The 24,970-nt window shown below is 40.1% G+C and overlaps 1 protein-coding gene and 1 non-coding gene across 2 annotated transcripts; both read right to left on the reverse strand.

The window, feature by feature from the left end:
- Positions 1–368: 368 nt before the first annotated feature.
- UQCRFS1 (ubiquinol-cytochrome c reductase, Rieske iron-sulfur polypeptide 1) lies at positions 369–5,134 on the reverse strand. Its single transcript, XM_065924965.1, has 2 exons — positions 4,859–5,134; positions 369–1,268 (listed from the first exon to the last, which is right to left on the reverse strand). The coding sequence occupies exons 1-2, from the start codon at positions 5,070–5,072 to the stop codon at positions 658–660; spliced, it is 825 nt and encodes a 274-aa protein (XP_065781037.1). The 5' UTR covers positions 5,073–5,134; the 3' UTR covers positions 369–657.
- Positions 5,135–7,367: 2,233 nt separating this feature from the next.
- On the reverse strand, positions 7,368–7,440 carry TRNAH-GUG (transfer RNA histidin (anticodon GUG)). Its single transcript has one exon. It is a non-coding gene; the product is annotated as a tRNA-His (tRNA).
- Between the last annotated feature and the right edge of the window lie 17,530 nt (positions 7,441–24,970).

Below are 24,970 nucleotides of genomic sequence, written 5' to 3' on the forward strand. Positions count from 1 at the left end.
ATGTATGAGCTCTGGGGGACATAAATACCTCCACCAGATGAAGGAAATTCCAGAGCAGCACTTCCACTTTAGAAAGCTTCTCTCAGATAATATCCCACACCACTGTCTCTTAAAACTGAAGAATCCTAATTAATAAGTTACTCCCATAAATGATGAATAAAATTTCTTGGCCTGTCATACAGGTGGGAGTGGAAGGTATGCATAGCCAGGTGTGCAAAACAGCAAAGAAACTTGGATACTCTTGTTTCTGCCAATGCCAAAAGACATCTCCCAGGTCTTGGTGATGACCAGCTAATTCTACCTCAACCTAACCATGAGCTCTATAGAATCTCTGTCCCTGACAGAAGGTAAATAAACAATAAAGTCAATTACAGATTTCACAAATATTTTATACACTGGTCTACAATTTTTAATTAGAATTAACTATCAGAGACACTGCACCCTTTGAGCATAACAATGTTTAATGGCAGCTTTTTTAGATGAATGCTCGAAAGTATTCAACATTAAATTCAATTTACTTTACAGGTTTGCAAACACATTATTAGCAATTCTTAAATATTTCAAATCAACTAATTCAAAGCACAGAAGGCTTGTTCTCAAGTAACTCTTCTGAGGTGACATGAGACTGAACGAAGCCTATAACTTGAGTCCAGGTCTCTAACCAACAATCACCATATCATCGCTGGTGAACTCATATGAGGGAACTTCAAGGTTGAGAGGTGCAGGCCCCTTCCTGATCCTGCCAGACGCATCATAGTGTGACCCATGACAAGGGCAGTAATAACCACCAAAATCTCCCGCATTTGCAATGGGTACACAACCAAGATGAGTGCAAACACCTATCAGGATAACCCATTCCGGTTTCTTTACTCGCTCTAAGTCATGCTGTGGGTCCCTCAACTGGGACACTTCAACAGCAGCTTCCTGGTCAATTTCCTTCTTGGTTCGATGGCGCACGAACAGGGGTTTGCCTCTCCATTTGAAAGCCATGTTCTTCCCCTCTGGAATATCGGATAACTTGATTTCAATTTTCGACATGGCCAACACATCAGCAGAAGCACTCATGCTGGAAACAAACTGAGAGACGACATTCTTGGCAGCATATGCAACACCCACAGTAGTTGTTGCAGTTATCAAATAGGAAAAACCTTTTCGAGCCTCACTGCTCTCTTTTGAAGACTTTGTACTATCTAACACTTCAGGGCGACGATAGTCAGAGAAGTCAGGCACTTTGATGTCTGTATGGGAATAACGAACAGAAGCAGGGACTGCAAGATAAACAGAAGGTTAAAAAAACACAATTAGATGAGGACCCTGAAAGAGGCATACAACAGGGAATGGGCCCTTATGAATTTATAAGCAAAAATAAAATTATTAAAACATGAAATATGGCACTTACTGGTCTCAGAAATGGCCAAGTTGGCAGTGCCAGCAAATAAAATACTGAAAACAAAATTAAATCAACCACTACCTATCATATTGGTATGAAATCATAATATGTATAATTGACTCTACCTGATTGAACACTGCTGATTCAGAATTTGTAACAATTCAGTGCATCAGGTTAAAAAAAAGTTAAACTACTGCAAACAGCAATATTTTAACTCTCCAAAAATTCAACATGCTAAGATATACTGTGCAATTATGCTAAACATCATCCATATTTTCTGGATTAGAAGAGAACCTAAAACTCATCTAGTCCATTCATTAAATTGATGTGAACATCTTATTAAATCAAATATCTAACTTTATCTTCCTATCTACCTGCTCTCCGAACTTCTAAAAATTCATAAATTAAGAATTGTAAGATAATAAACATTCTGTAAACAGTATAAATTTAGTTGCAGAAAATTTAAAAGAGATTTCTATTTTAGATTTTGGGGTAAAAATTCAAGTAAAGCCACTAATGGGCAGAAAAGGCACCCTTATCAGACTATGTAACTATCAAAATCAAATGAAATCTCCAAAATAACCAATTACTTCAATTTAGTATAATAAAAAAGAGCAATTTTTTTTCATATAACATCAGTGAAGGGCAATAACATCTATAAGAGTGGGGTATTATTATTATGTATTTTTTTTTTTACTGCTGTGGATCTCTCAACTGGGACACTCTACTCCAGGCCATAAATAAGCCAGATGTCAATATCAAATGAACATCAAACAACCAAATAATTACTGTTTATGCAGCATAGTAAGTCCCCCACATACAAATGAATTCTGTTCTGAGAGTGGCATTGTGAGTTCAATTTGTTCCTAAGTCCAACAGAGTTAGCTTAGGTACCCAACTAACATAATCAACTACACAGTACTGTACTGTAACAGGTTTATAATTCTTTTTACACAAATAATACATAAAAAACAAACACAAAAAATTAAAAATATATATTTTTAATCTTGCAAAGTATAGAAGTACAACAGTTGGCATATAGGGGCTGGCATCAAATGAACAGGCAAGAGGTGCCCACTGGAGGAGGGAGAGGAGGTGGGAGATGGTAGAGAGGAAGAACAGTCAGAAATAGACAAGATGAGGGCAAGCTGCAATTTCACTCACACTTGACGCTGATGGAACACAGGTTCCAATCTTTGGAAGTTCAAAACTTGGAGGTTCTTATTGTATTATGGATGCAGACAGTGTCTTTTTTCAAACAACAGATATGTCCTGTCCCATACCATTTTTTAATGTCTGACAAAAAATTAACTTACGATATCACCTTTAAGTATGTTTCAGAAAGTAAATCTCTTTGCAAACTGCATATTTGTTTAAAAAAATCTACAACACGGACCTGCTTTTTAGAAAAGGAGACACTAAAAATTCCTCAATTTTAGAAAATGTTCCCCAAAGAAACATGCACTTATAAAAAGCATTGTCATATAAGCTGCAATTTTAGTTGATCTACTAGGCTGTCTCACCCTAACATACTTCCTTGAGCAGTCAAACATTACAATAAGGAATATGTTTCACATGATCAGTAATTTTGTGGAAGCTGTAAGTAGTCAAAAACAATGGAGAAACCTATCAAAATCACTCAAATGTACTTTTCTAACTCACTCAACATTTTTTGGAGGGGACAAGGACACAGGTAGTGACTACTGGATACTGGCAACTGTAGCAAAGTGACATTGTATCACATACTACCCTACTTAAGTGTGATTTACTTTCCCCTAGCACTGTCTGGGATTACACAGGAAAGAGACGCACAGCATATGTAAAAGATAAAGAAACCCAAGTTCATACTTAAAATTTAAAAGCCCTGTCTACAATTCTTCCACACAAGGAAATGAACAGGATACTACAGAGTATGACTTTGACATTATCATCCAGAGATTTAGTAGCAAAAGAAATCCAGTTGTCTGCTCCCATTTTATCTAGTACGTTACACTTTATATTGAATTCCATCATTAAGGACACTTTGGGAAATTAAACTGCTATATTGTAAAAATCATTCTCTAAATAATTCACATGAATTCTATTAGGTGTGACTTTTAGTAGCAAAGATGTTAGCTATATTGAGTTCTAAATGAAAACAAAATCAAATACTTATAGAAACATCATCTAGAAATGGAGAAAACTTAAAAGCATTATAACAAAACAGTTTTGTTTAAAGTGAGCTCTAATGTACCCCAATTCAGGGATCTTCTGACTCAACTGCCCCTTACCATACCCTCAATTAACCATCTTTCCACAAACCATCTATACAGAAAATTTTAACATGAACTTAAGCTTCAAGCTGAAGGCATAATTACAGAAAACAGGTTTGCCTTATACCTCTACCACTTCTTGGAAAAGTCAAGTAAGCCCGTGATTTTTAGAAGAAATTCTTTAGCCATTTGACAAATTCCAAGATATTTTTCATCTTTGTTATTGAAATTTTCTCCTCCCTAATTATTTCTCATTTGGGTCCACATAACTGGCTTGGGCAATTTCTCTAAAACCCGGGTGCACACTAAGAAAAACTGCCACTTTATTCATTCACAAATACTCTGCACCAACTACATGCAAAATCTGAGGTTGTGGAAGACAGAAAAATAAAGGATACTCTCTATACCTTGAAGATCAAGGTCAGAGGAATCCTCAATATATCCAATACAGAAAAGAAAGTGTTATGTGCTTTTTATAAAACATAAAGGAACCAGCAACATAAGATTTTACTAACCTGACCCTGAACTGAGATTGAGAGGATGGGTAAAACTTGGAAATGTGGAAAACTGGGAGGGGCGTTTAAAGTAAAGCTAAAACGGTAAATGCAGGCCGACTTAAGAGGGTGGGGGACAACTTCGTGTAACGCAAAGGTCAATGGGGCCAGGCAAGTAACATAAAGAATCAAGAAGGCCTGATGAGGACTGTGATGAACTGGAGAAGCACTTGCTTCAAATGAAGGGTGCGACCAATGCACAGTACACACGACAATGGAAACCAGAGCCCAGCACTGCCAACTTTCAACATTTCAAGAGACACCAAAGATAGTCCGTTTCTAACAACTATGCAGTTAAGAGTAGACTACAGGTACCTGGCTCACAAGCTGCCAATTAAGGATCTCCAAATAGTGCATAAAAACAGAGAACAAGGCACCAAAGATAAACTAGGATCTGCGGACAAGAGGCGTAAAACATACTTTTGGTGAGAGCTTATGGCTAAATCAGTCTTTCAAATCTATCACTATCACATCCGCACAGGTGCGGACACAGAGGCCTGGGGAGGCGTAGAGGCCTAACCAAGGTCGACCCAGCCCGCAGGCCATGCCATTCCCAACCAGGGCTCTGTTCCATTTTCCCGCAACCCCCTGCCCTTCTCTACTTCTCCCTGCGTCCAGGGCCGGAAGGAGCAAGCCAAGAGGCACCCCTCAACCCGGCTCACCATTGAGGCCAACGGAAGCGACCAAAGGCCGGTTCGCGGCCTGGCCTCTGAGCGACTCCCGGCACAGGACGGAACGCTTCAAGTCCAGCACAGGCGACTGCGAGGTGGCGGGCACCGCGGCCTGTACCAAGGGCCGCAGCGCGCCCGCCACCCCGCGGGACGTGGCCGACAGGACGGGGGCGAACGGGCCCGAGCGGGCGGCGACCGACAACATGGCGACAGCAGCTCCAAAAGCCAAGCCGGTCACAGAGACGACCTTCCGGCCGCAGCGCAGGCGCAAACAGGCGACGAGGGCGCGGGACCGTGACGTCAGCGCCCCCGGCAGAGGGGGGGGAAGCCCCGCCTCCACACGGGGCGGGGCCAACCTGGAGAGCCGCGGCGTCGGAGGGCGGGGCGAGGGCCCGCGCGCAGAAGGGGGAGAGATCTCATTTGTTAGCCCTTGATGTCTGGCGGCTTGAGTCCCTGCCTCTGGCATCTGCCCTGAAAAAGGTGGCAAAGGAGGCCACCAGAAATGTCACGGGGGCCGATTTTGCCCCACTTCCGGCAAATACCTCATCTGTGGGAACGAGGGATAAGAATAAATTATCATAAAAGTTTAAATTGGGATAATAATAATTCTTAACGTATGTAAAACGCTTATATATGTAAAATATGGTTTGGTATATATATATATATATATAGAGAGAGAGAGAGAGAGAGAGCTTCCCTGTTGGCTCAGACAGTAAAGAATCTACCTGTAATGCAGGAAACCTGGGTTCAATCCCTGCATCAGAAATATCCCCTGGAGGAGGGAATACCCACTCCAGTATTCTTGCCTGGAGAATTCCATGGACAGAGGAGCCCGGTGGGCTACTGTCCACAGGGTCACAAAGGATCAGTCATGAATGAGCGGCTAACACATACATATAAAACCCAGAGAAAAACCTATTGTAGTAACCGCTGTGTGTTTACTTTAATGAATATTATTGTTATGTAGCTAAAAATTTTTAAACATTTTTAAAAGTCCAGAGACTTATGTGCAAAGCTTAATAATAATGGTGATGATGGTGGCTTACGTTTATTAAGCATTTACTATGTATTAGATTTTGTGCTTTACCTTCATTCGTTCATTTATAATCAACATCTTTATAAGTACTCTTTTACCAATGAAGAAAGTGAGAGTGAGAGGAATTATGTTCGCAGGACAAGATAGCCAGCAAATTGTGAGGTGGGGGGAATCTGTCTTCTGAGTCTATGCCCTTAGCTATTGTCACAGTTTACCGATGGTTGAATTCAGGGGATGCAGAGATAAATCCCTAAATCACTATCACTTGGTTAAAATATTACTTCTTTTTTACTCCTCTTTAAATTCTTCTGATTATACCAATGAGAAAGTCAGTTTGGTGTTAATCTTTAATTCTTCTCAAGATTTACTAATCTCCCTTTAACAAAATAGGCCTTAAATTCAAAGCCTTTAGGTAGTTGAATCTAGAGAGGACTTAATAAGAGTTTATTTTCATGGTACATATTTTGTAACAATACTGATTTTCCAATGACTGTAATGAGATTACATTTATTCAGTGAAAAGTTAACTAATTTAAATAACTGCCTTTGTGCATGCTTAATTGTGTCCAGTTCTTTGCGACTCAGTGGACTGTAGCCCGCTAGGATCCTCCATCCACGGAATTTTCCAGGCAAGAATACTGGTGTGCGTTGCCATTTTCTTCTTCAGGGAATCTTCCTGACCCAAGGATCTAACCTGCATCTCTTGCAGCTCCTGCATTGGCAGGCAGATTCTTTACCACTGCACCAACTGGGAAGCCCAATTTAAATATCAAGTATTTATTAATACAGGCAGTACAGAGGCTTGGCAAGAATTGTGATGGTGATGCATGTGTGAACCAATGAAGTTTCTCTACAGTTCAGTTTAGTTCAGTCACTCAGTCCTGTCCTGAGTCAGCTTGTCTCTGAGACGAGCAACAACCCAAATGATCAAAGCAGACCCTTCCTGAGCAGCTAGTACAGTTGGAGTACTTTACATAAAATAACACATTTAAAATCACAACAACCCCCTGACGTGGGTAAGAGTAAGTGAAGGATGAATGGTGAAGGAAGGAAAGAGCTTCACAAGTTGAGCAGAATAGGAAGACTCTCTAGACTCTAGAGAGTTCTAGACTCTCAGAGTTCAATCCTAGTTCTGCTGTTCACAAGCTCTGTCCTAAGATGATTTATGTATAACCTTTATGTATGCCTCAGTTCTTCTTCTGTAAAAAGAGAATAATGAGAGCTGTTGTTTAGTCACAACATTGTGTTCCACTGTTTTGCGACCCCATGTCCACCAGGCTCCTCTGTCCACGGGATTTCCCAGGTAAGAATACTGGAGTACATTGCCATTTCCTTCTCCAGGAGATCTTCCTGACCCAGGGATTGTAATCCATGTCCCCTGTTTAGCAGGCAGATTCTTTACCACTGAGCCACTTAGGAATCAGATATGTACTGGAGTGGGTTGCCATTTCCTCCTCCAGGGAATCTTCCCAACCCAGGGATTGAACCTGGGTCTCCTGCATCACAAGCAGACGCTTTACCCTCTGAGCCACCAGGAAGCCGATATTAATAGTATCTACCTCCAAGTGTTACTTTGAGGATTAAAGGGATTTATGTACATCCTGGTGACTCAGACGGTAAAGCGTCTGCCTACAATGCCAGAGACCCAGGTTCGATCCCTGGGTCGGGAAGATTCTCTGGAGAAGGAAATGGCAACCCAGTTCAGTACTCTTGCCTGGAAAATCCCATGGATGGAGGAGCCTGGTAGGCTGCAGTCCATGAGGTAGCAAAGAGTTGGACACGACTGAGCGACTTCACTTTCACTTTCATATATATATATATATATATATATATATATATATATATATATATATATGAAATGAATAGCACGGGGCCTGGTAAGTGCTATGGAAATGTCCATAATAATAATAAAAATGACTTTTTAAGTTTTCTAGTTGAAGAAACTGAGATTCAGAGAAGACAAATGGCTTACCCAAAGACATGCCATTTCTTTTTCAGTTTTATTGAGATATAACTGACATATAACATGTGTAAGCTTAAAGAGTACAACTTGTTGATTTGATACATATAGAATGCAACATGATTATCGCTATAGCCTGCTAATATCTGAGTCACCTCATGTAATTATTACCATATCTTTTTGTGGTAAGAACATTTAAGATCTACTCTCTTAGCAACTTTCAGTTATATAACACACTATTATTAACTATAGTCATCATACTGTACATTATTTCCCCAGGAATGTTTCATCTTATAACTAGAAGTCTCTACCCTTGACTGACATCTCTCCATTTCCATCAATCCCCAGCCCCTGGTCAAACTCAATGAAACTATGAGCCATGCCATGTAGGGTCACCCAAGATAGATGGATCGTGGTGGAGAGTTCTGACAAAATGTGGTCCACTAGAGAAGGGAACGGCAAACCACTTCAGTAATCTTGCCTCAGGAACCCCATGAACAGGTGCTGAACCCCATGAACCCTATTATACTCTATTTCTATGAGTTCTGCCTTTTTAGATTCCACACAAAGTGAGATCATACAGTACTTGTCTTTCTCTATCTGAATTATTTCACTGAATATCACACCCTCAAGGTTCATCCATGTTGTCCCAAATGGTAGGAGTTCCTTTTTTCTCATGGTTGAACAATATTCCATTGTGTATATGTATATGCACCACATCTTTATCCATTTATCCATTGACAGATACTTAGATTGTTTCCATATTTTAGCTTCTGTGAATAATACAGCAATAAACATGGGGATGACCATATCCCTTCATGATACTGTTTTCATTTCTTTTTGATACGTACCCAGAAGTAGGATCACTGGATCATATGGTAGTTCTATTTTTTTTATTTATTGTTGAATCTCCATACAAGTTTTCCATAGTTGCTGCACAAATTTACATCCACATTAATAGTGCACAGGTTTCCCCTTTTCTGCACATCCTCTGTGTGTGGCATTCTGTGAGGTGGCATCTCACTGTAGTTTTAACCTGCAGTTTACTGCTTATTAGCGATGTTGAATACATTTTCATGGACCTGTTGACCATTTGTGTGTCTTCTCTGAGAAAATGTCTCTTGAGAATCTCTGCCCATTTTAACTTGGACTGTTTATTTGAGTATATTGAGTTGCATGAGTTCTTTATATATTGAGAATATTAATCCCCTATCAGATATATGATTTGCAAATTTTTTCTCCTGTTTTGATGGTTGTTTTTTCATTTTTTGATAGTATTTCAGCTATGCAAAAACTTTTTAGCTTCAGATAGATAGTCCATGCGTGCTTGCTCAGTCGCTTCAGTCATGTCTGACTCTTAGTGACAATATGGGCTATAGACTGCCAGGTTCTTCTGTTCATGGGATTCACCAAGCAAGAATATTGGAGTGGGTTGCTGCCGGGGTCCAGCACCAGCAGGATCCAGGGGTACCCTCAGGATGAACGGTGTTGGCGAGAGAAGACACATGAGACCAGCCTTGATAGGACCAAGTCTGCGAAGGGGAGAGAGAGAGAGAGAGAGAGAGAGAGAGAGAGAGAGAGAGAGAGAGAGAGAGAGAGAGAGAGAGAGAGAGAGAGAGAGAGAGAGAAACAGAGAGAGAGTGTGACCAGATGGGGTGTGCAGCAGGGTCTGGCAGAGTCTGGCAATCCTTTATTTTTAGTACATTTCTAAGGGGAAGATAGTTTAACATTATGTCAGCTTGTCCTTCACAAAACCAGGGTGTTTTCTGCATACTTCTTTGTTTATGAGGGTCTTGTACATTATCTTCTGGCCTTAGGGCCTATTAACATTTTATGCAGGTCAGGTGAAAGTAAACCTATTTTCTGTTTCTATGGTGACCTTAACTGAAAGGTAGCAGTCTCATAGGGCAACAGTACAGAGTAGAAGTATAACCTTGTTAACATAAAAGTTAGTTCTTCTGCAGAAGTTGTCAGTTAAATTTATCTAAGAGGTTTACCCCACACTGACTCTGTGACTTTGGTGAGGCAGTCTCTGCCTAGCACTCCTGACTGACAATTAACAATCATCTCATTATTACTACACTAGGGCTAAGCTCTTATTTCTCTAGATCTTTAACTATATTAACAATGGCTTCTATAACACAACCTTAGCACATTAAGAGCAAAAACACAGCAAGCAAATGTTAACCCAATAGCTACATTTAGAATAATTTTTCTTGTGTTTTCTAATAGGACTTCCTCACCCCCCAAAGGGCTCTATGTCTATTAGGGCCTTTATATGATCAGGTTCTTTATGTTATTTTACGATTAGGGTACTATAAGCAATCATGCATATTAATACCAAGGGCATAAACGCATTTGCCAAACTAAAATATACCAGTAAAGGAGTTTAAATTAAAACACTCCTTTCAATCTAAATAATCTCATAAAATACCACCACCTGGGAAACTTATTGATTAAAATTCTAAATTAATTCTTATTTGAAAAGAGATAGAGGAAGGCCTTCTGCCTATGTCACAGAAATTAGGGAGTAGTCTATTAAAGCAAGCATCAGAAAAACAGATATAATCTTTAAGGTGAGTGCCAGGAGCAGCTTTTCGGAATCCCTGAAAACCTGATCCACCTTGCCCGTCAGGTTTTCTCCCTCATGACCTTGTCATGGTTGGGATCTTGTGTGCTGGCTCCCGGCAGGTTGCCCTTCTCCAGAGGATCTCCCTGACCCAGGGATTGAAATTCTGTCTCCTGTGTCTCCTGCATTGCAGATGTATTTTTTACCAAATGAACCACCTGGGAAGCCCAGTTTCACAGAGACTCACTCATTAATTTTGCTCTTGTTCCTTGTGCTTTCAGTGTCATAGTCAAAAAATTATTCCCAAGGCCAACATCAAGGAGCTTTTCCCCTATGTTTTCTCCTAGGACTTTCATAGGCTTTGTTTCTACATTTAAGCTTTAACCCATTTTGAGTTCATTTCTGTGGGTGACCTAAGATGAGAATCCAATTTCATTTTGCTCCATGTGGTTTTCCAGTTTTCCCAACACCATATTTTGAAGACACTATCATTTCCCTTATTTAGTATTCTCAATTTCCTGGTCAAATACTAGCTGACTGCATCTGCAAGAGTTTATTTCTCACTCTCAATTCAGTCTCGGTCTCCTTTAATTTTCTCAAGCTTGTTAGTGACCTTTCTATGATCTAAGCTGAGGAAGGGTCCATGTGCCCTTGAGAAGAATCTATATTCTTCTGTTGCTGGATGGAACGTTCTACATATGACTGTTAGGCTCACTTGTTCTAAAGCTTGGCTCAAGTCCAACATCTCCTTGTTGTTTTACTGTTTTTTCAATATATCCATTGTTGAAAGTGAGGTATTGCATTTCTCTACTATTATTGTATTATTGTCTATCTCTCCCTTTAGAGCTGTTAGTTTTTCTTAATATATTTCACTATTCTGATGTGGAATACATATATATGTATGATTATTATATCTTCTTGACCTTTTTATCTCTTGTTACCATTTTTGGTTTAAAGTCTATTTTGTGGCATAAGTATCAGTTCAGTCACTCAGTTATGTCTGACTCTTTGCAACCCCATGGACTGCAGCATGCCAGGGTTCCTGTCCATTACCAACTCCCCGAGCTTGCTCAGACTCATATCCATCAAGTCAGTGATGGCATCCAACCATCTCATCCTCTGTCATCCCCTTCTCCTCCTGCCTTCAGTCTTTCCCAGCATCAGGGTCTTTTCCAAGGAGTTCGTTCTTCACATCAGGTGGCCAGAGTATTGCAGCTTCAACTTCAGCATCAGTCCTTCCAATGAATACCCAGGACTGATGTCCTTTAGGAGTGATTGGTTCGATCTCCTTGCAGTCCAAGGGACTCTCAAGAGTCTTCTCCAACACCACACTTCAAAAGCATCAATTCTTCAGTGCTCTGCTTTCTTTATAGTCCAACTCTCACATCCACACATGACTACTGGAAAAACCATAGCCTTCACTAGATGGACCTTTGTTGACAAAGTAATGTCTCTGTTTTTTAATATGCGTCTAGGTTGGTTATAACTTTCCTTCCAAGGAGTAAGTGTCTTTTAATTTCATGGCTGCAATTACCATCTGCAGTGTTTTGGGGGCCCCAAAAAATAAAGTCAGCCACTGTTTCCACCATTTACCCATCTATTTGCCATAAAGTGATGGGACCAGATGCCATGATCTTAGTTTTCTGAATGTTGAGCTCTAAGCCAACTTTTTCACTCTCCTCTTTCACTTTCATCAAGAGTTTCTTTAGTTCTTCACTTTCTGCCATAAGGTGCCCAATATGTTACTGGAGAACAGTGGAGAAATAACTCCAGAAAAAATGAAGAGATGGAATCAAAGCAAAAACAACACCCAGTTGTGGATGTGACTGGTGAGGGAAGTAAAGTCTGATGCAATATTGCATAGGAACCTGGACTGTTAGGTCCATGAATCAGGGTAAATTGGAAGTGGTCAAACAGGAGATGGCAAGAGTGAACATTGACATTTTAGGAATCAGTGAACAAAAATGGACTAGAATGGGTGAATTTAACTCAGATGACCATTATATCTACTACTGTGGGCAAGAATCCATTAGAATAAAAGGAATAGCCCTCACAGGCAACGAAAGAGTCCATAATGCAGTAACTGGATGCAATGTCAAAAATGACAGAATGATCTCTGTTCGTTTCCAAGGCAAGCCATTCACTATCACAGTAATCCACATCTGTGCCCCAACCAGTAATGCTGAAGAAGCTGAAGTTGAATGGCTCTATGAAGGCCTACAAGACCTTCTAGAACTAACAACCAAAAAGGATGCCCTTTTCATTACAGGGGACTGGAATGAAAAAGTAGGAAGTCAAGAGATACCTGGGGTAAAAGGCGAATTTGGCCTTGGAGTACAAAATGAAGCAGGGCAAAGGCTAACAGAGTTTTGCCAAGAGAACACACTGGTCATTGCAAATACCCTCTTTTACAACACAAGAGATGACTCTACACATGGACATCACCAGATGGTCAATACTGAAATCAGATTGATTATATTCTTTGCAGCCAAAGATGGAGAAGCTCTATACAGTCAGCAAAAACAAGACCAGGAGCGGACTGTGGCTCAGACCATGAACTCCTTATTATCAAATTCAAACTTAAATTGAAGAAAGTAGGGAAAACCTCTAGACCACTCAGGTATGGCCTAAATCAAATCCCTTATGATTATACAGTGGAAGTGACAAAGAGATTCAAGGAACTAGAGCTGATAGGCAGTGCCTGAAGAACTATGGACAGAGGTTTGTGACATTGTACAGGAGGCAGTTATCAAGACCACTCAAGAAATGCAAAAAGGCAAAATGGTTGACTGAGAAGGCCTTACAAATAGCTAAAAAAATAAAAGAAGCTAAAGGCAAAGGAAAATGGAATGATATACCCATTTGAATGCAGAGTTCCAAAAAATAGCAAGGAGAGATAAGAAAGCTTTCCTCAGAGATCACTGCAAAGAAATAGAGGAAAACAATAGAATGGGGAAGACTAGAGATCTCTTCAAGAAAATTAGAGCTACCAAAGGAATATTTCATGCAAAAATGGGCACAATAAAGGGCAGAAATGGTATGGGCCTGACAGAAGCAGAAGACATTAAGAAGTGGCAAGAATATACAGAAGAGCTATACAAAAAAGATCTTCATGACCCAGATAACCACGTGGTGTGATTACTAACCTACAGCCAGATATCCTGGAAGGTGAAGTCAAGTGGGCCTTAGGAAGCATCACTATGAACAAAACTAGTGGAGGTGATGGAATTCCAGTTGAGCTATTTCAAATCCTAAAAGATGATGCTGTGAAAGTGCTGCACTCAACATGCTAGCAAATTTGGAAAACTCAGCAGTGTCCATAGGACTGGAAAAGGTGTTTTCATTCCAATCCCAAAGAAAGGCAATGCCAAAGAATGTTCAAACTACCACACAACTGCATTCATCTCACACGGTAGCAAAGTAATGCTCAAAATTCTCCAAGTCAGGTTCCAATGGTACGTGAATGGTGAATTTTCAGATGTTCAAGCTGAATTTAGAAAAGGCAGAGGGACCAGAGGTCAATTTGTCAACATCTGTTGGATCATCAAAAAAGCAAGAGAGTTCCAGAAATTCATCTACTTCTGTTTTTATTGACTTCACCAAAACCTTTGACTGTGTGGATCACAAACTGTGGAAAATTCTTGAAGAGATGGGAATACCAGAGCACCTGACCAGCCTCCTGAGAAATATGTATGCAGGTCAGGAAGCAACAGTTAGAACTGGACAGGGAACAACAGACCAGTTCCAAATCAGAAAAGGAATATGTCGAGGCTATATTGTCACCCTGCTTATTTAATTTATCTGCAGAGTACATCATGCAAAATGCCAGGCTGGATGAAGCACAAGCTGGAATCAAGAATGCCAGGAGAAATATCAATAACCTCAGATATGCAGATGACACCACCCTTATGGCAGAAAGTGAAGAACTAGAGAGCCTCTTGATGAAAGTGAAAGAGGAGAGTGAAAAGGTTGGCTTAAAGCTCAACATTCAGAAAACTAAGATCATGGCATCTGGTCCCATCATTTCATGGCAAATAAATGGGGAAACAGTGGAAACAGTAAATTTATTTTCTTGGGCTCCAAAATCACTGCAGATGGTGACTGCAGCCTTGAAATTAAAAGACACTTTCTCCTTGGAAGAAAAGTTATGACCAACCTAGACTTCATATTAAAAAGCAGAGACATTACTTTGCCAACAAAGGTCCATCTAGTCAAAATTATAGTTTTTCCAGTAGTCATGTATGGATGTGAGAATTGGATTATAAAGAAAGCTGAGCACTGAAGAATTGATACTTTTGAACTGTGGTGTTGGAGAAGATTCTTTAGAGCCCCTCGGACTGCAAGGAGATCCAACCAGTTCATCCTAAAAGAGATCAGTCCTGAATATTCATTGGAATGACTGACGCCGAGGTTGAAGCTCTAATACTTTGGCCACCTGATGTGAAGAATGAACTCCTTGGAAAAGACCCTGATGCTGGGAAAGATTGAAGGCAGAAGGGAACAACAGAGGATGAGATGCTTGGATAGCATCACTGACTCGATGGACATGAGTTTGAGCAAGTTCCGGGAGTTGGTAATGGACAGGGAAGCCTGGCATCATGCAGTCCATGGGGTTGCAAAGAGTTGGACATGACTGAGCGACTGAACTGATTTGAACTGCTGTGTGCCTTTTAGCTGATGTGAGCCCCTGATACACAGCATATGGTTGAGCTTTTGTTTTTATTGTTGTTTTTAATCTATCTAGCCCCTTTATGTCTTTTAAGAAATTCAGTCCATTTATATTTTGAGTAGTTACTAACAGGTAAGGACTTACTAATGTCATTTTATTTTCCTAGCTGTTTTTTAGTTCCCTTATTCCTTTGTCTCTCTTGCTGTCTTTCTTTTTGAACTGGTGATTTTCTGTAATGTTATGTTTTGATTAACTTCTCTTTATCTTGTGTGAATCTGCGGTGGTTTTAGCTTTGTGGTTACCGTGAGACATGTGTGTATAGCTGTCAGTTTTTATGCTTGTAACAATTTAACTTCAATTGTATACATTTTAGTCTTCCCTTTTATGTTTTTTATTTACATTTTTATGTGGTGTATCCAATAACAAATTATTGTAGCTATAGCTGTTCTTTTTAATACTTTTGTCTTTTAATTTTTGTAGAGAGTAGTTAACATACCACCATACTACAGTTTAGGGTATCTGATTCTGACTATAATCTGATTATAGGCTTACCTTTACCAGTGTTTTTATGTTATAAGTTAGTATTCTTTCATTTCAGCTTGAAGAACTCCTTTTACATTTCTTGTAAGGCAGGTCTGTGCTTAGTCGCTCAGTCATGTCCTACTCTTTGAGACCCCATGGACTGTAGCCTGCCAAGCTCCTCTGTTCATGGGGATCCTCCAGGCAAGAATACCAGAGTAAGTCAGGTCTAGTGAGAATAAATTTCTTCATCTTTTGTTTATCAGGGAAAGTATCTCACCTTGATTTTTTTTCTTTTCCTTTTTTTTTCTTTTTCAATGGGTTTTGTCGTACATTGATATGAATCAGCCATAGATTTACACGTATTCCCCATCCCGATTCCCCCTCCCACCTCCTTCTCCACCCGATTCCTCTGGGTCTTCCCAGCCCACCAGGCCCGAGCACTTGACTCATGCATCCCACCTGGGCTGGTGATCTGTTTCGCCATAGGTAATATACATGCTGTTCTTTCAAAACATCCCACCCTCACCTTCTCCCACAGAGTTCAAAAGTCTGTTCTGTACTTCTGTGTCTCTTTTTCTGTTTTGCATATAGCGTTATCGTTACCATCTTTCTAAATTCCGTATATATGTGTTAGTATGCTGTAATGTTCTTTATCTTTCTGGCTTACTTCACTCTGTATAATGGGCTCCAGTTTCATCCATCTCATTAGAACTGATTCAAATGAATTCTTTTTAACTGCTGAGTAATATTCCGTGGTGTATATGTACCACAGCTTCCTTATCCATTCATCTGCTGATGGTCATCTAGGTTGCTTCCATGTCCTGGCTATTATAAACAGTGCTGCGATGAACATTGGGGTGCACGTGTCTCTTTCAGATCTGGTTTCCTCAGTGTGTATGCCCAGGAGTGGGATTGCTGGGTCATATGGCAGTTCTATTTCCAGTTTTTAAAGAAATCTCCACACTGTTTTCCATAGTGGCTGTACTAGTTTGCATTCCCACCAACAGTGTAAGAGGGTTCCCTTTTCTCCACACCCTCTCCAGCATTTATTGCTTGTAGACTTTTGGATAGCAGCTATCCTGACCGGCGTGTAATGCTACCTCATTGTGGTTTTGATTTGCATTTCTCTGATAATGAGTGATGTTGAGCATCTTTTCATGTGTTTGTTAGCCATCTGTATGTCTTCTTTGGAGAAATGTCTGTTTAGTTCTTTGGCCCATTTTTTGATTGGGTTATTTATTTTTCTGGAATTGAGCTTCAGGAGTTGCTTGTACATTTTTGAGATTAATCTTTTGTCTGTTTCCTCATTTGCTATTATTTTCTCCCAATCTGAGGGCTGTCTTTTCACCTTGCTTATAGTTTCCTTTGTAGTGCAAAAACTTTTAATTTTCATTAGGTCCCATTTGTTTATTTTTGCTTTTATTTCCAATATTCTGGGAGGTGGGTCATAGAAGATCTTGCTGTGATTTATGTCGGAGAGTGTTTTGCCTATGTTCTCCTCTAGGAGTTTTATAGTTTCTGGTCTTACATTTAGATCTTTAATTCAGTTTGAGTTTATTTTTGTCTATGGTGTTAGAAAGTGTTCTAGTTTCATTCTTTTACAAGTGGTTGACCAGTTTTCCCAGCACCACTTGTTAAAGAGATTGTCTTTTTTCCATTGTATATCCTTGCCTCCTTTGTCAAAGATAAGGTGTCCATAGGTTCGTGGATTTATCTCTGGGCTTTCTATTCTGTTCCATTGGTCTATATTTCTGTCTTTGTGCCAGTACCATACTGTCTTGATGACTGTGGCTTTGTAGTAGAGTCTGAAGTCAGGCAGGTTGATTCCTCCAGTTCCATTCTTCTTTCTCAAGATTACTTTGGCTATTCGAGGTTTTTTGTATTTCCATACAAATTGTGAAATTACTTGTTCTAGTTCTGTGAAATATACCGTTGGTAGCTTGATAGGGATTGCATTGAATCTATAGCTTGCTTTGGGTAGAATAGCCATTTTGACAATATTGATTCTTCCAATCCATGAACAGGGTATGTTTCTCCATCTGTTTGTGTCCTCTTTGATTTCTTTCATCAGTGTTTTATAGTTTTCTATGTATAGGTCTTTTGTTTCTTTAGGTAGATGTACTCCTAAGTATTTTATTCTTTTTGTTGCAATGGTGAATGGTATTGTTTCCTTAATTTCTCTTTCTGTTTTCTGATTTTTAGTGTATAGGAATGCAAGGGATTTCTGTGTGTTAATTTTATATCCTGCAACTTTACTATATTTATCGATTAACTCTAGTAATTTTCTGGAAGAGTCTTTAGGGTTTTCTATGTAGAGGATCATGTCATCTGCAAACAGCAAGAGTTTCACTTCTTCTTTTCCTATCTGGATTCCTTTTACTTCTTTTTCTGCTCTGATTGCTGTGTCCAAAACTTCCAACACTATGTTGAATAGTAGTGGTGAGAGTGGGCATCCTTGTCTTGTTCCTGATTTCAGAGGAAATGCTTTCAATTTTTCACCATTGAGGGTGATGCTTGCTGTGGGTTTGTCATATATAGCTTTTATTATGTTGAGGTATGTTCCTTCTATTCCTGCTTTCTGGAGAGTTTTAATCATAAATGAGTGTTGAATTTTGTCAAAGGCTTTCTCTGCATCTATTGAGATAATCAAATGGTTTTTATCTTCCAATTTGTTAATGTGGTGTATTACGTTGATTGATTTGCGGATATTAAAGAATCCTTGCATTTCTGGGATAAAGCCCACTTGGTCATGGTGTATAATTTTTTTAATATGTTGTTGGATTCTGTTTGCTAGAATTTTGTTAAGGATTTTTGCATCTATGTTCATCAGTGATATTGGCCTGTAGTTTTCTTTTTTTTGTGGCATCTTTGTCTGGTTTTGGAATTAGGGTGATGGTGGCCTCATAGAATGAGTTTGGAAGTTTACCTTCATCTGTAATTCTCTGGAAGAGTTTGAGTAAGATAGGTGTTAGCTCTTCTCTAAATTTTTGGTAGAATTCAGCTGTGAAGCCATCTGGTCCTGGGCTTTTGTTTGCTGGAAGATTTTTTTATTACAGTTTCGATTTCCTTGCTTGTGATGGTTCTGTTAAGATCTTCTATTTCTTTCTGGTTCAGTTTTGGAAAGTTATACTTTTCTAAGAATTTGTCCATTTCATCCATGTTGTCCATTTTATTGGCATAGAGCTGCTGGTAGTAGTCTCTTATGATCCTTTGTATTTCAGTGTTGTCTGTTGTGATCTCACCCTTTTCATTTCTAATTTTGTTAATTTGGTTCTTCTCTCTTTTTTTCTTAATGAGTCTTGCTAATGGTTTGTCAATTTTGTTTATTTTTTCAAAAAACCCAGCTTTTAGCTTTGTTGATTTTTGCTATGATCTCTTTAGTTTCTTTTGCATTTATTTCTGCCCTGATTTTTAAGATTTCTTTCCTTCTGCTACCCCTGGGGTTCTTCATTTCTTCCTTCTCTAATTGCTTTAGGTGTAGAGTTAGGTTATTTATTTGGCTTTTTTCTTGTTTCTTGATGTAAGCCTGTAACGCTATGAACCTTCCCCTTAGCACTGCTTTTACAGTGTCCCATAGGTTTTGGGTTGTTGTGTTTTCATTTTCATTCATTTCTATACATATTTTGACTTCTTTTTTTATTTCTTCTATAATTTGTTGGTTATTCAGAAGTGTGTTATTTAGCCTCCATATGTTTGAATTTTTAACAATTTTTTTCCTGTTATTGAGATCTAATCTTACTGCACAGTGGTCAGAAAAGATGACTGGAATGATTTCAATTTTTTTGAATTTTCCAAGACCAGATTTATGGCCCAGGATGTGATCTATTCTGCAGAACGTTCCGTGTGCACATGAGAAAAAGGTGAAGTTGATTGTTTTGGGGTGAAATGTCCTATAGATATCAATTAGGTCTAGCTGGTCCATTGTGTCTTTTAAGGTTTGTGCTTCCTTGTTAATTTTCTGTTTAGTTGATCTATCCATAGTTGTGAGTGGGGTATTAAAGTCTCCCACTATTATTGTGTTACTATTAATTTACTCTTTCATGCTCGTTAGTGTTTGCTGTACAAATTGCGGTGCTCGTATGTTGGGTGCATATATATTTATAATTGTTATATCTTCTTCTTGGATTGATCCTTTGATCATTATGTAGTGTCCTTCTTTGTCTCTTTTCACATCCTTTATTTTAAAGTCAATTTTATCTGATATGAGTATTGCGACTCCTGCTTTCTTTTGTTCTCCGTTTGCGTGAAATATTTTTTTCCAGCCCTTCACTTTTAGTCTGTATGTGTCTCTTGTTTTGAGGTGGATCTCTTGTAGACAGCATATATAGGGGTCTTGTTTTTGTTTCCATTCAGCCAATCTTTGTCTTTTGGTTGGGGCATTAAACCCATTTACATTTAAGGTAATTATTGATAAGTGTGGTCCCGTTGCCATTTACTTTGTTGTTTTGGGTTCACATTTATACAACCTTTCTGCATTTCCTGTCTAGAGAAGATCCTTTAGCATTTGTTGAAGAGCTGGTTTGGTGGTGCTGAATTCTCTCAACTTTTGCTTGTCTGTGAAGCTTTTGAATTTTCCTTCATATCTGAATGAGATCCTTGCTGGGTACAGTAATCTAGTTTGTAGGTTATTCTCTTTCATTACTTTCAGTATGTCCTGCCATTCCCTTCTGGCCTGGAGGGTTTCTATTGATAGATCAGCTGTTATCCTTATGGGAATCCCTTTGTGTGTTATTTGTTGTTTCTCCCTTGCTGCTTTTAGTATTTGTTCTTTGTGTTTGATCTTTGTTAATTTGATTAATATGTGTCTTGGGGTGTTTCGCCTTGGGTTTATCCTGTTTGGGACTCTCTGGGTTTCTTGGGCTTGGGTGGCTATTTCCTTCCCCATTTTAGGGAAGTTTTCAACTATTATCTCCTCGAGTATTTTCTCATTGCCTTTCTTTTTATCTTCTTCTTCTGGGACTCCTATGATTCGAATGTTGGGGCGTTTCACATTGTCCCAGAGGTCCCTGAGGTTGTCCTCATTTCTTTTGATCCTTTTTTCTTTTTTCCTCTCTGCTTCATTTATTTCCACCATTTTATCTTCTACCTCACTTATCCTATCTTCTGTCTCCGTTATTCTACTCTTGGTTCCCTCCAGAGTGTTTTTGATCTCATTCATTGCATTATTCATTTTTAATTGACTCTTTTTTATTTCTTCTAGGTCTTTATTAAACATTTCTTGCATCTTTTCAATCTTTGTCTCTAGGCTATTTATCTGTAACTCCATTTTGTTTTCAAGATTTTGGATCATTTTTATTATCATTATTCTAAATTCTTTTTCAGGTAGATTCCCTATCTCCTCCTCTTTTGTTTGACTTGGTGGGCCTTTTTCATGTTCCTTTACCTGTTGGGTATTTCTCTGCCTTTTCATCTTGTTTAGATTGCTGTGTCTGGAGTGGGCTTTCTGTATTCTGGAGGTCTGTGGTTCCTTTTTATTGTGGAGGTTTCACCCAGTGGGTGGGGTTGGACGATTGACTTGTCAAGGTTCCCTGGTTAGGGAAGCTTGTGTCGGTGTTCTGGTGCGTGGAACTTGATTTCTTCTGTTTGGAGAGCAATGGAGTGCCCAGTAATGAGTTTTGAGATGGGTCTATGTGTTAGGTGTGACCTTGGGCAGCCTATATGTTGACATTCAGGGCTATGTTCCTGCGTTGCTGGAGAATTTGCATGGTATGTCTTGCTCTAAAGCTTATTGGCTCTTGGGTGATGGTTGGTTTCAGTGTAGGTATGGAGGCTTTTGGACAGTCACTTATTACTTAAAGATCCATGTAGTCAGGAGTTTTCTGGTGTTCTCAGGTTTTGGGCTTAAGTCTCCTGCCTCTGGATTTCAGTTTTATTCTTCCTGTAGTCTCAGGACTTTTCCAACTGTACAGCACTGATAATAAAACTTCTAGGTTAATGGTGAAAAGTTTCTCCCCCGTTAGAGACACCCAGAGAGGTTCACAGAGTTACATGAAGAAGAGGAGAGGGAGGAGGGAGATAGAGATGAGCAGGAGGAGAAAAGGAGGACTCAAGAGGAGAGAGACAGATCTATGAAGTTGTCTGATCCCAGAGTGTTCTCCGTAGCCCAGACACCCACAAGGATTCACAGAATTGGATTGGGAAGAGAAGGGGAAGGGAGGAAATAGAGGTGTTCTAAGGTAGAAAACAGAGAGTCAAGATTGGGAGAGCATAATCAACACACTCCTGAATAAAAATGGGAGCTGAATATTGGATTCTTAAATGTTCACAATTTATATCATATATTGAAAAACAAAAATTAAAAATCTAGAGTAGAGGTTAGACTCTTAAAAATACTATATTAAAAACAAAAACCAAAACACACACAAAAAAACTTTAGAAATATATATGAGGTTTGGTTTAAAAATACGGCTTCTCTTCTTTTTTTTTTTTCCTGTAAGGTTATAGTGTATTGAAAATGAAAATTAAGGAGTAGTAAGAGGAGTACTAGAGGACTTTAAAAGAAATAAGAGAAAAAGAAAAATAGAAAATAGAAGAGAAGAAGAAAAAAGAAAAAAAAAAGAAGAAAATTGTTTTTCCTAATTAAAAAAAATCGTAAAAATATATGAAAATGAAAGTTAAGGAGTAATGGGGGAGTAATAGGGAATGTTAAAGGAAAATAAAAGAGAAAAAAGAAAAAAAATTTTTTTTCCTTACTTAAAAAAAAGTAAAAATATATCTAGGAATTTCTCTGGAACTATTGCGGTCAGTGTGTGTTCGGCTCAGTTTCAGATAGCTCCTCGTTCCAGCTTACACTTCTCGATATCTACAGGCCCTTCCGGTGTAGTCATTGTTTTCTATGGGGATTTTAATCAGTTGCACTGGTCCCTTCTGAAGCGGTTCCCTTTGTTTATTTGGCTTCTGTTTGCCGGTCTCTTCAGTGCCTCATTTCCGCCCTGACACAGGCGGGCGGAGGTGGACTCTTATTCAGGTAGCTAGTTCCGTCGCGCTGCGGGGAGGGGCTGGCACTGCGGGGAGGGGCTGGCGCTGTTTTCTCCGTCTGCGCTGCTCAGGCTCCTGGCTGCTCTGTATGGAGCGCGCCCCGTGCTGTGCGCGGTTCCAGCCCTCGGGTGATCCACAAAAGCGCGGAACACAAAGCTGCGCCTGCGTTTTGTCCCTACACCACCCGAGTGGCTTAGGCAGCCAGGCGCTTGACGGGCGCTCTCTCCCCGGGTGCGGCGCATCTTCTATCCTGCGCGATCCCAGGCTCAGTTTCCGCCCGTGCCAGTCGGGTGCGTGCGCTTTCTGCCCTCCGCGACCCCAGCCACAGTCCCCGCCCGTTCCGGTCCGGTGCGTGTGCCCTGTGTCTAGCCACGACCCTCCCGGCGGATATCGACCATCCAGAATCTCGGGAGGTCTTTTATTAAAAGGTGGAGGCCTGTTTGCAGTGTGGTAGGGGATGCGGTCCTTGGGGCCGAGCCTGCCCCCTTCCCCACCCCCCTGCCTCCTGCCTCCGGCGGGGCTGGGCCGATCCGCAGCCTGCGAGCTCTTCTCAGGACTTTCTCGGTCCCTTTGTTCTGCTAATGGCCGGCAGTGTGCTCGGCCGGTTAATTTTCTCTCTCTCTTTTGCTGTCCCACAGTTCAAGTTGGCAACTCACAAAAGCTCCTTCCGATTGTCCTCAAGGCACTCAGGCCCGGACCCTGCCCCAAGCAATGCCGCCCGCTCCTCTCCGTTCCGCCCCCTCTTGCTGGTGGCGGATGTGGGCCTCTGGGGTACTTTTCTGCTGGGAGTTGCTTTTAGGCTCGTAATCTGTGGGTTTTATTTATTGTTTCCCTCCCAGTCAGATTCAAACTCCGAGATTCAAACACTTCCCCCAGGCCCGCCAGTGCGAGGGTTTCCCGGTGTCCAGAAATGTCCTCTATTAAGACCCTTCCCAGCACGGATCTCCGTCCTTAGCTCTTTTGTCTCACTTTTTATCTTTTATATTTTGTCCTACCTCCTTTTGAAGACAATGGGCTGCTTTTCTGGGCGCCTGATGACCTCAGCTAGCGATCAGAAGTTGTTTTGTGAAGTTTGCTCTGCATTCAGTTATTCTTTTGATGAATTTGTAGGAGAGAAAGTGGTTTCCCCGTCCTACTCCTCCGCCATCTTGGCTCCTCTCTCACCTTGATTTTTGAAGGACAAGTTTGCTGGATAGAGTATTCTTGGTTGGCAGTTTCTGTCAACATTTTAAACATATCACCCCCATTCTCTTTTGGCTGAAAGGTCTCTGCTGAGAAATCTGCTCATAGATTTACAAGGGTTCCCATGCATGAATATTTTTTCTCTTGCTGCTTTTGAAATTCTCTTTTTGGCTTTAATCTTAAACAATTTTATTATGTGTTTTAGAGATGATGATTCTGAATTGATTTTGAGGATGACCTGTTAGCTTCATGAACTTGGATGTCTAAATCTCTCCCCAGATTTGGGGAGTTCTTAGCCATTATTTCTTAAAGTAAACTTTCTAGCCCTTTCTCTTTCTTATCTCCTTTTGGAATGCCAAAGACAGATATATTGCTCCTTTTTATGATGTCCCATAGCTCTGTAGGCTTTCTTCATTCCTTCATCCTTTTAAATTTTTGCTTCTCTGATTGGATAATTTCAATCAATCTGTCTTCTAGCTCACTGACTCTTCTGTTTGGTCAAGTCTGCTGTTGACACTATCTATTCAGTTCTTCAGTCATTTTATTCTTTTGCTGCAAAATTTTTGTTTGGTTCCTTTTTATGTTTTCTATCTCTTTGTTGAACTTCTCTCTATTCTTGTATTGTTTTCCTGATATCATCAAATTGTTTATCTATGTTCTCTTGTAGCTCTCTGGGCAGCCAGAGGACAATTATTTTGAATACTTTGTTTGATAATTCCTAGATCTCTATTTCTTTAGGGCCAGTTGTTGTTACTGTTCAATCGCTCAGTCGTGTCCAACTCTTTGTGAACCCATGGGCTGCAGCAAGCCAGGCTTCCCTGTCCTTCATCATCTCCCAGAGCTTGCTCAAACTCACGTCCATTGAGTCTATGATGCCATCCATCCAGCTTGTCCTCTGTCATCCCCTTCTTCTCCTGCCTTCAGTCTTTCCCAGTATCAGGGTCTTTTCTAATGTGTCGGCTCTTCACATCAAGTGACCAAAGTATTGGAGCTTCAGTTTCAGCATCAGTCCTTCTAATGAATATTCAAGTTTGATTTCCTTTAAGATTGACTGGTTTGATCTCCTTGCTGTCCAAGAGACTCCAATAGTCTTCTCAAGCACCACAGTTCAAAAGCATCAATTCTTCGGTGCTTAGCCTTTTTTGTTGTCCAGCTGTCCCATCTGTACATGACTAATGGAAGAACCAT

The sequence above is a fragment of the Muntiacus reevesi genome, chromosome 2 (assembly GCF_963930625.1).
Source record: "Muntiacus reevesi chromosome 2, mMunRee1.1, whole genome shotgun sequence".
Lineage (NCBI taxonomy): Eukaryota > Metazoa > Chordata > Mammalia > Artiodactyla > Cervidae > Muntiacus > Muntiacus reevesi.

Excerpts from the sequence above, each read along its gene's own strand:
- UQCRFS1 (XM_065924965.1), bottom strand. The coding sequence starts at position 5,072 with ATGTTGTCGGTCGCCGCCCGCTCGGGCCCGTTCGCCCCCGTCCTGTCG. Across the intron at positions 1,269-4,858 it reads CGCTTCCGTTGGCCTCAATG|TCCCTGCTTCTGTTCGTTAT; the intron begins GTGAGCCGGGTT and ends TTTATCTTGCAG.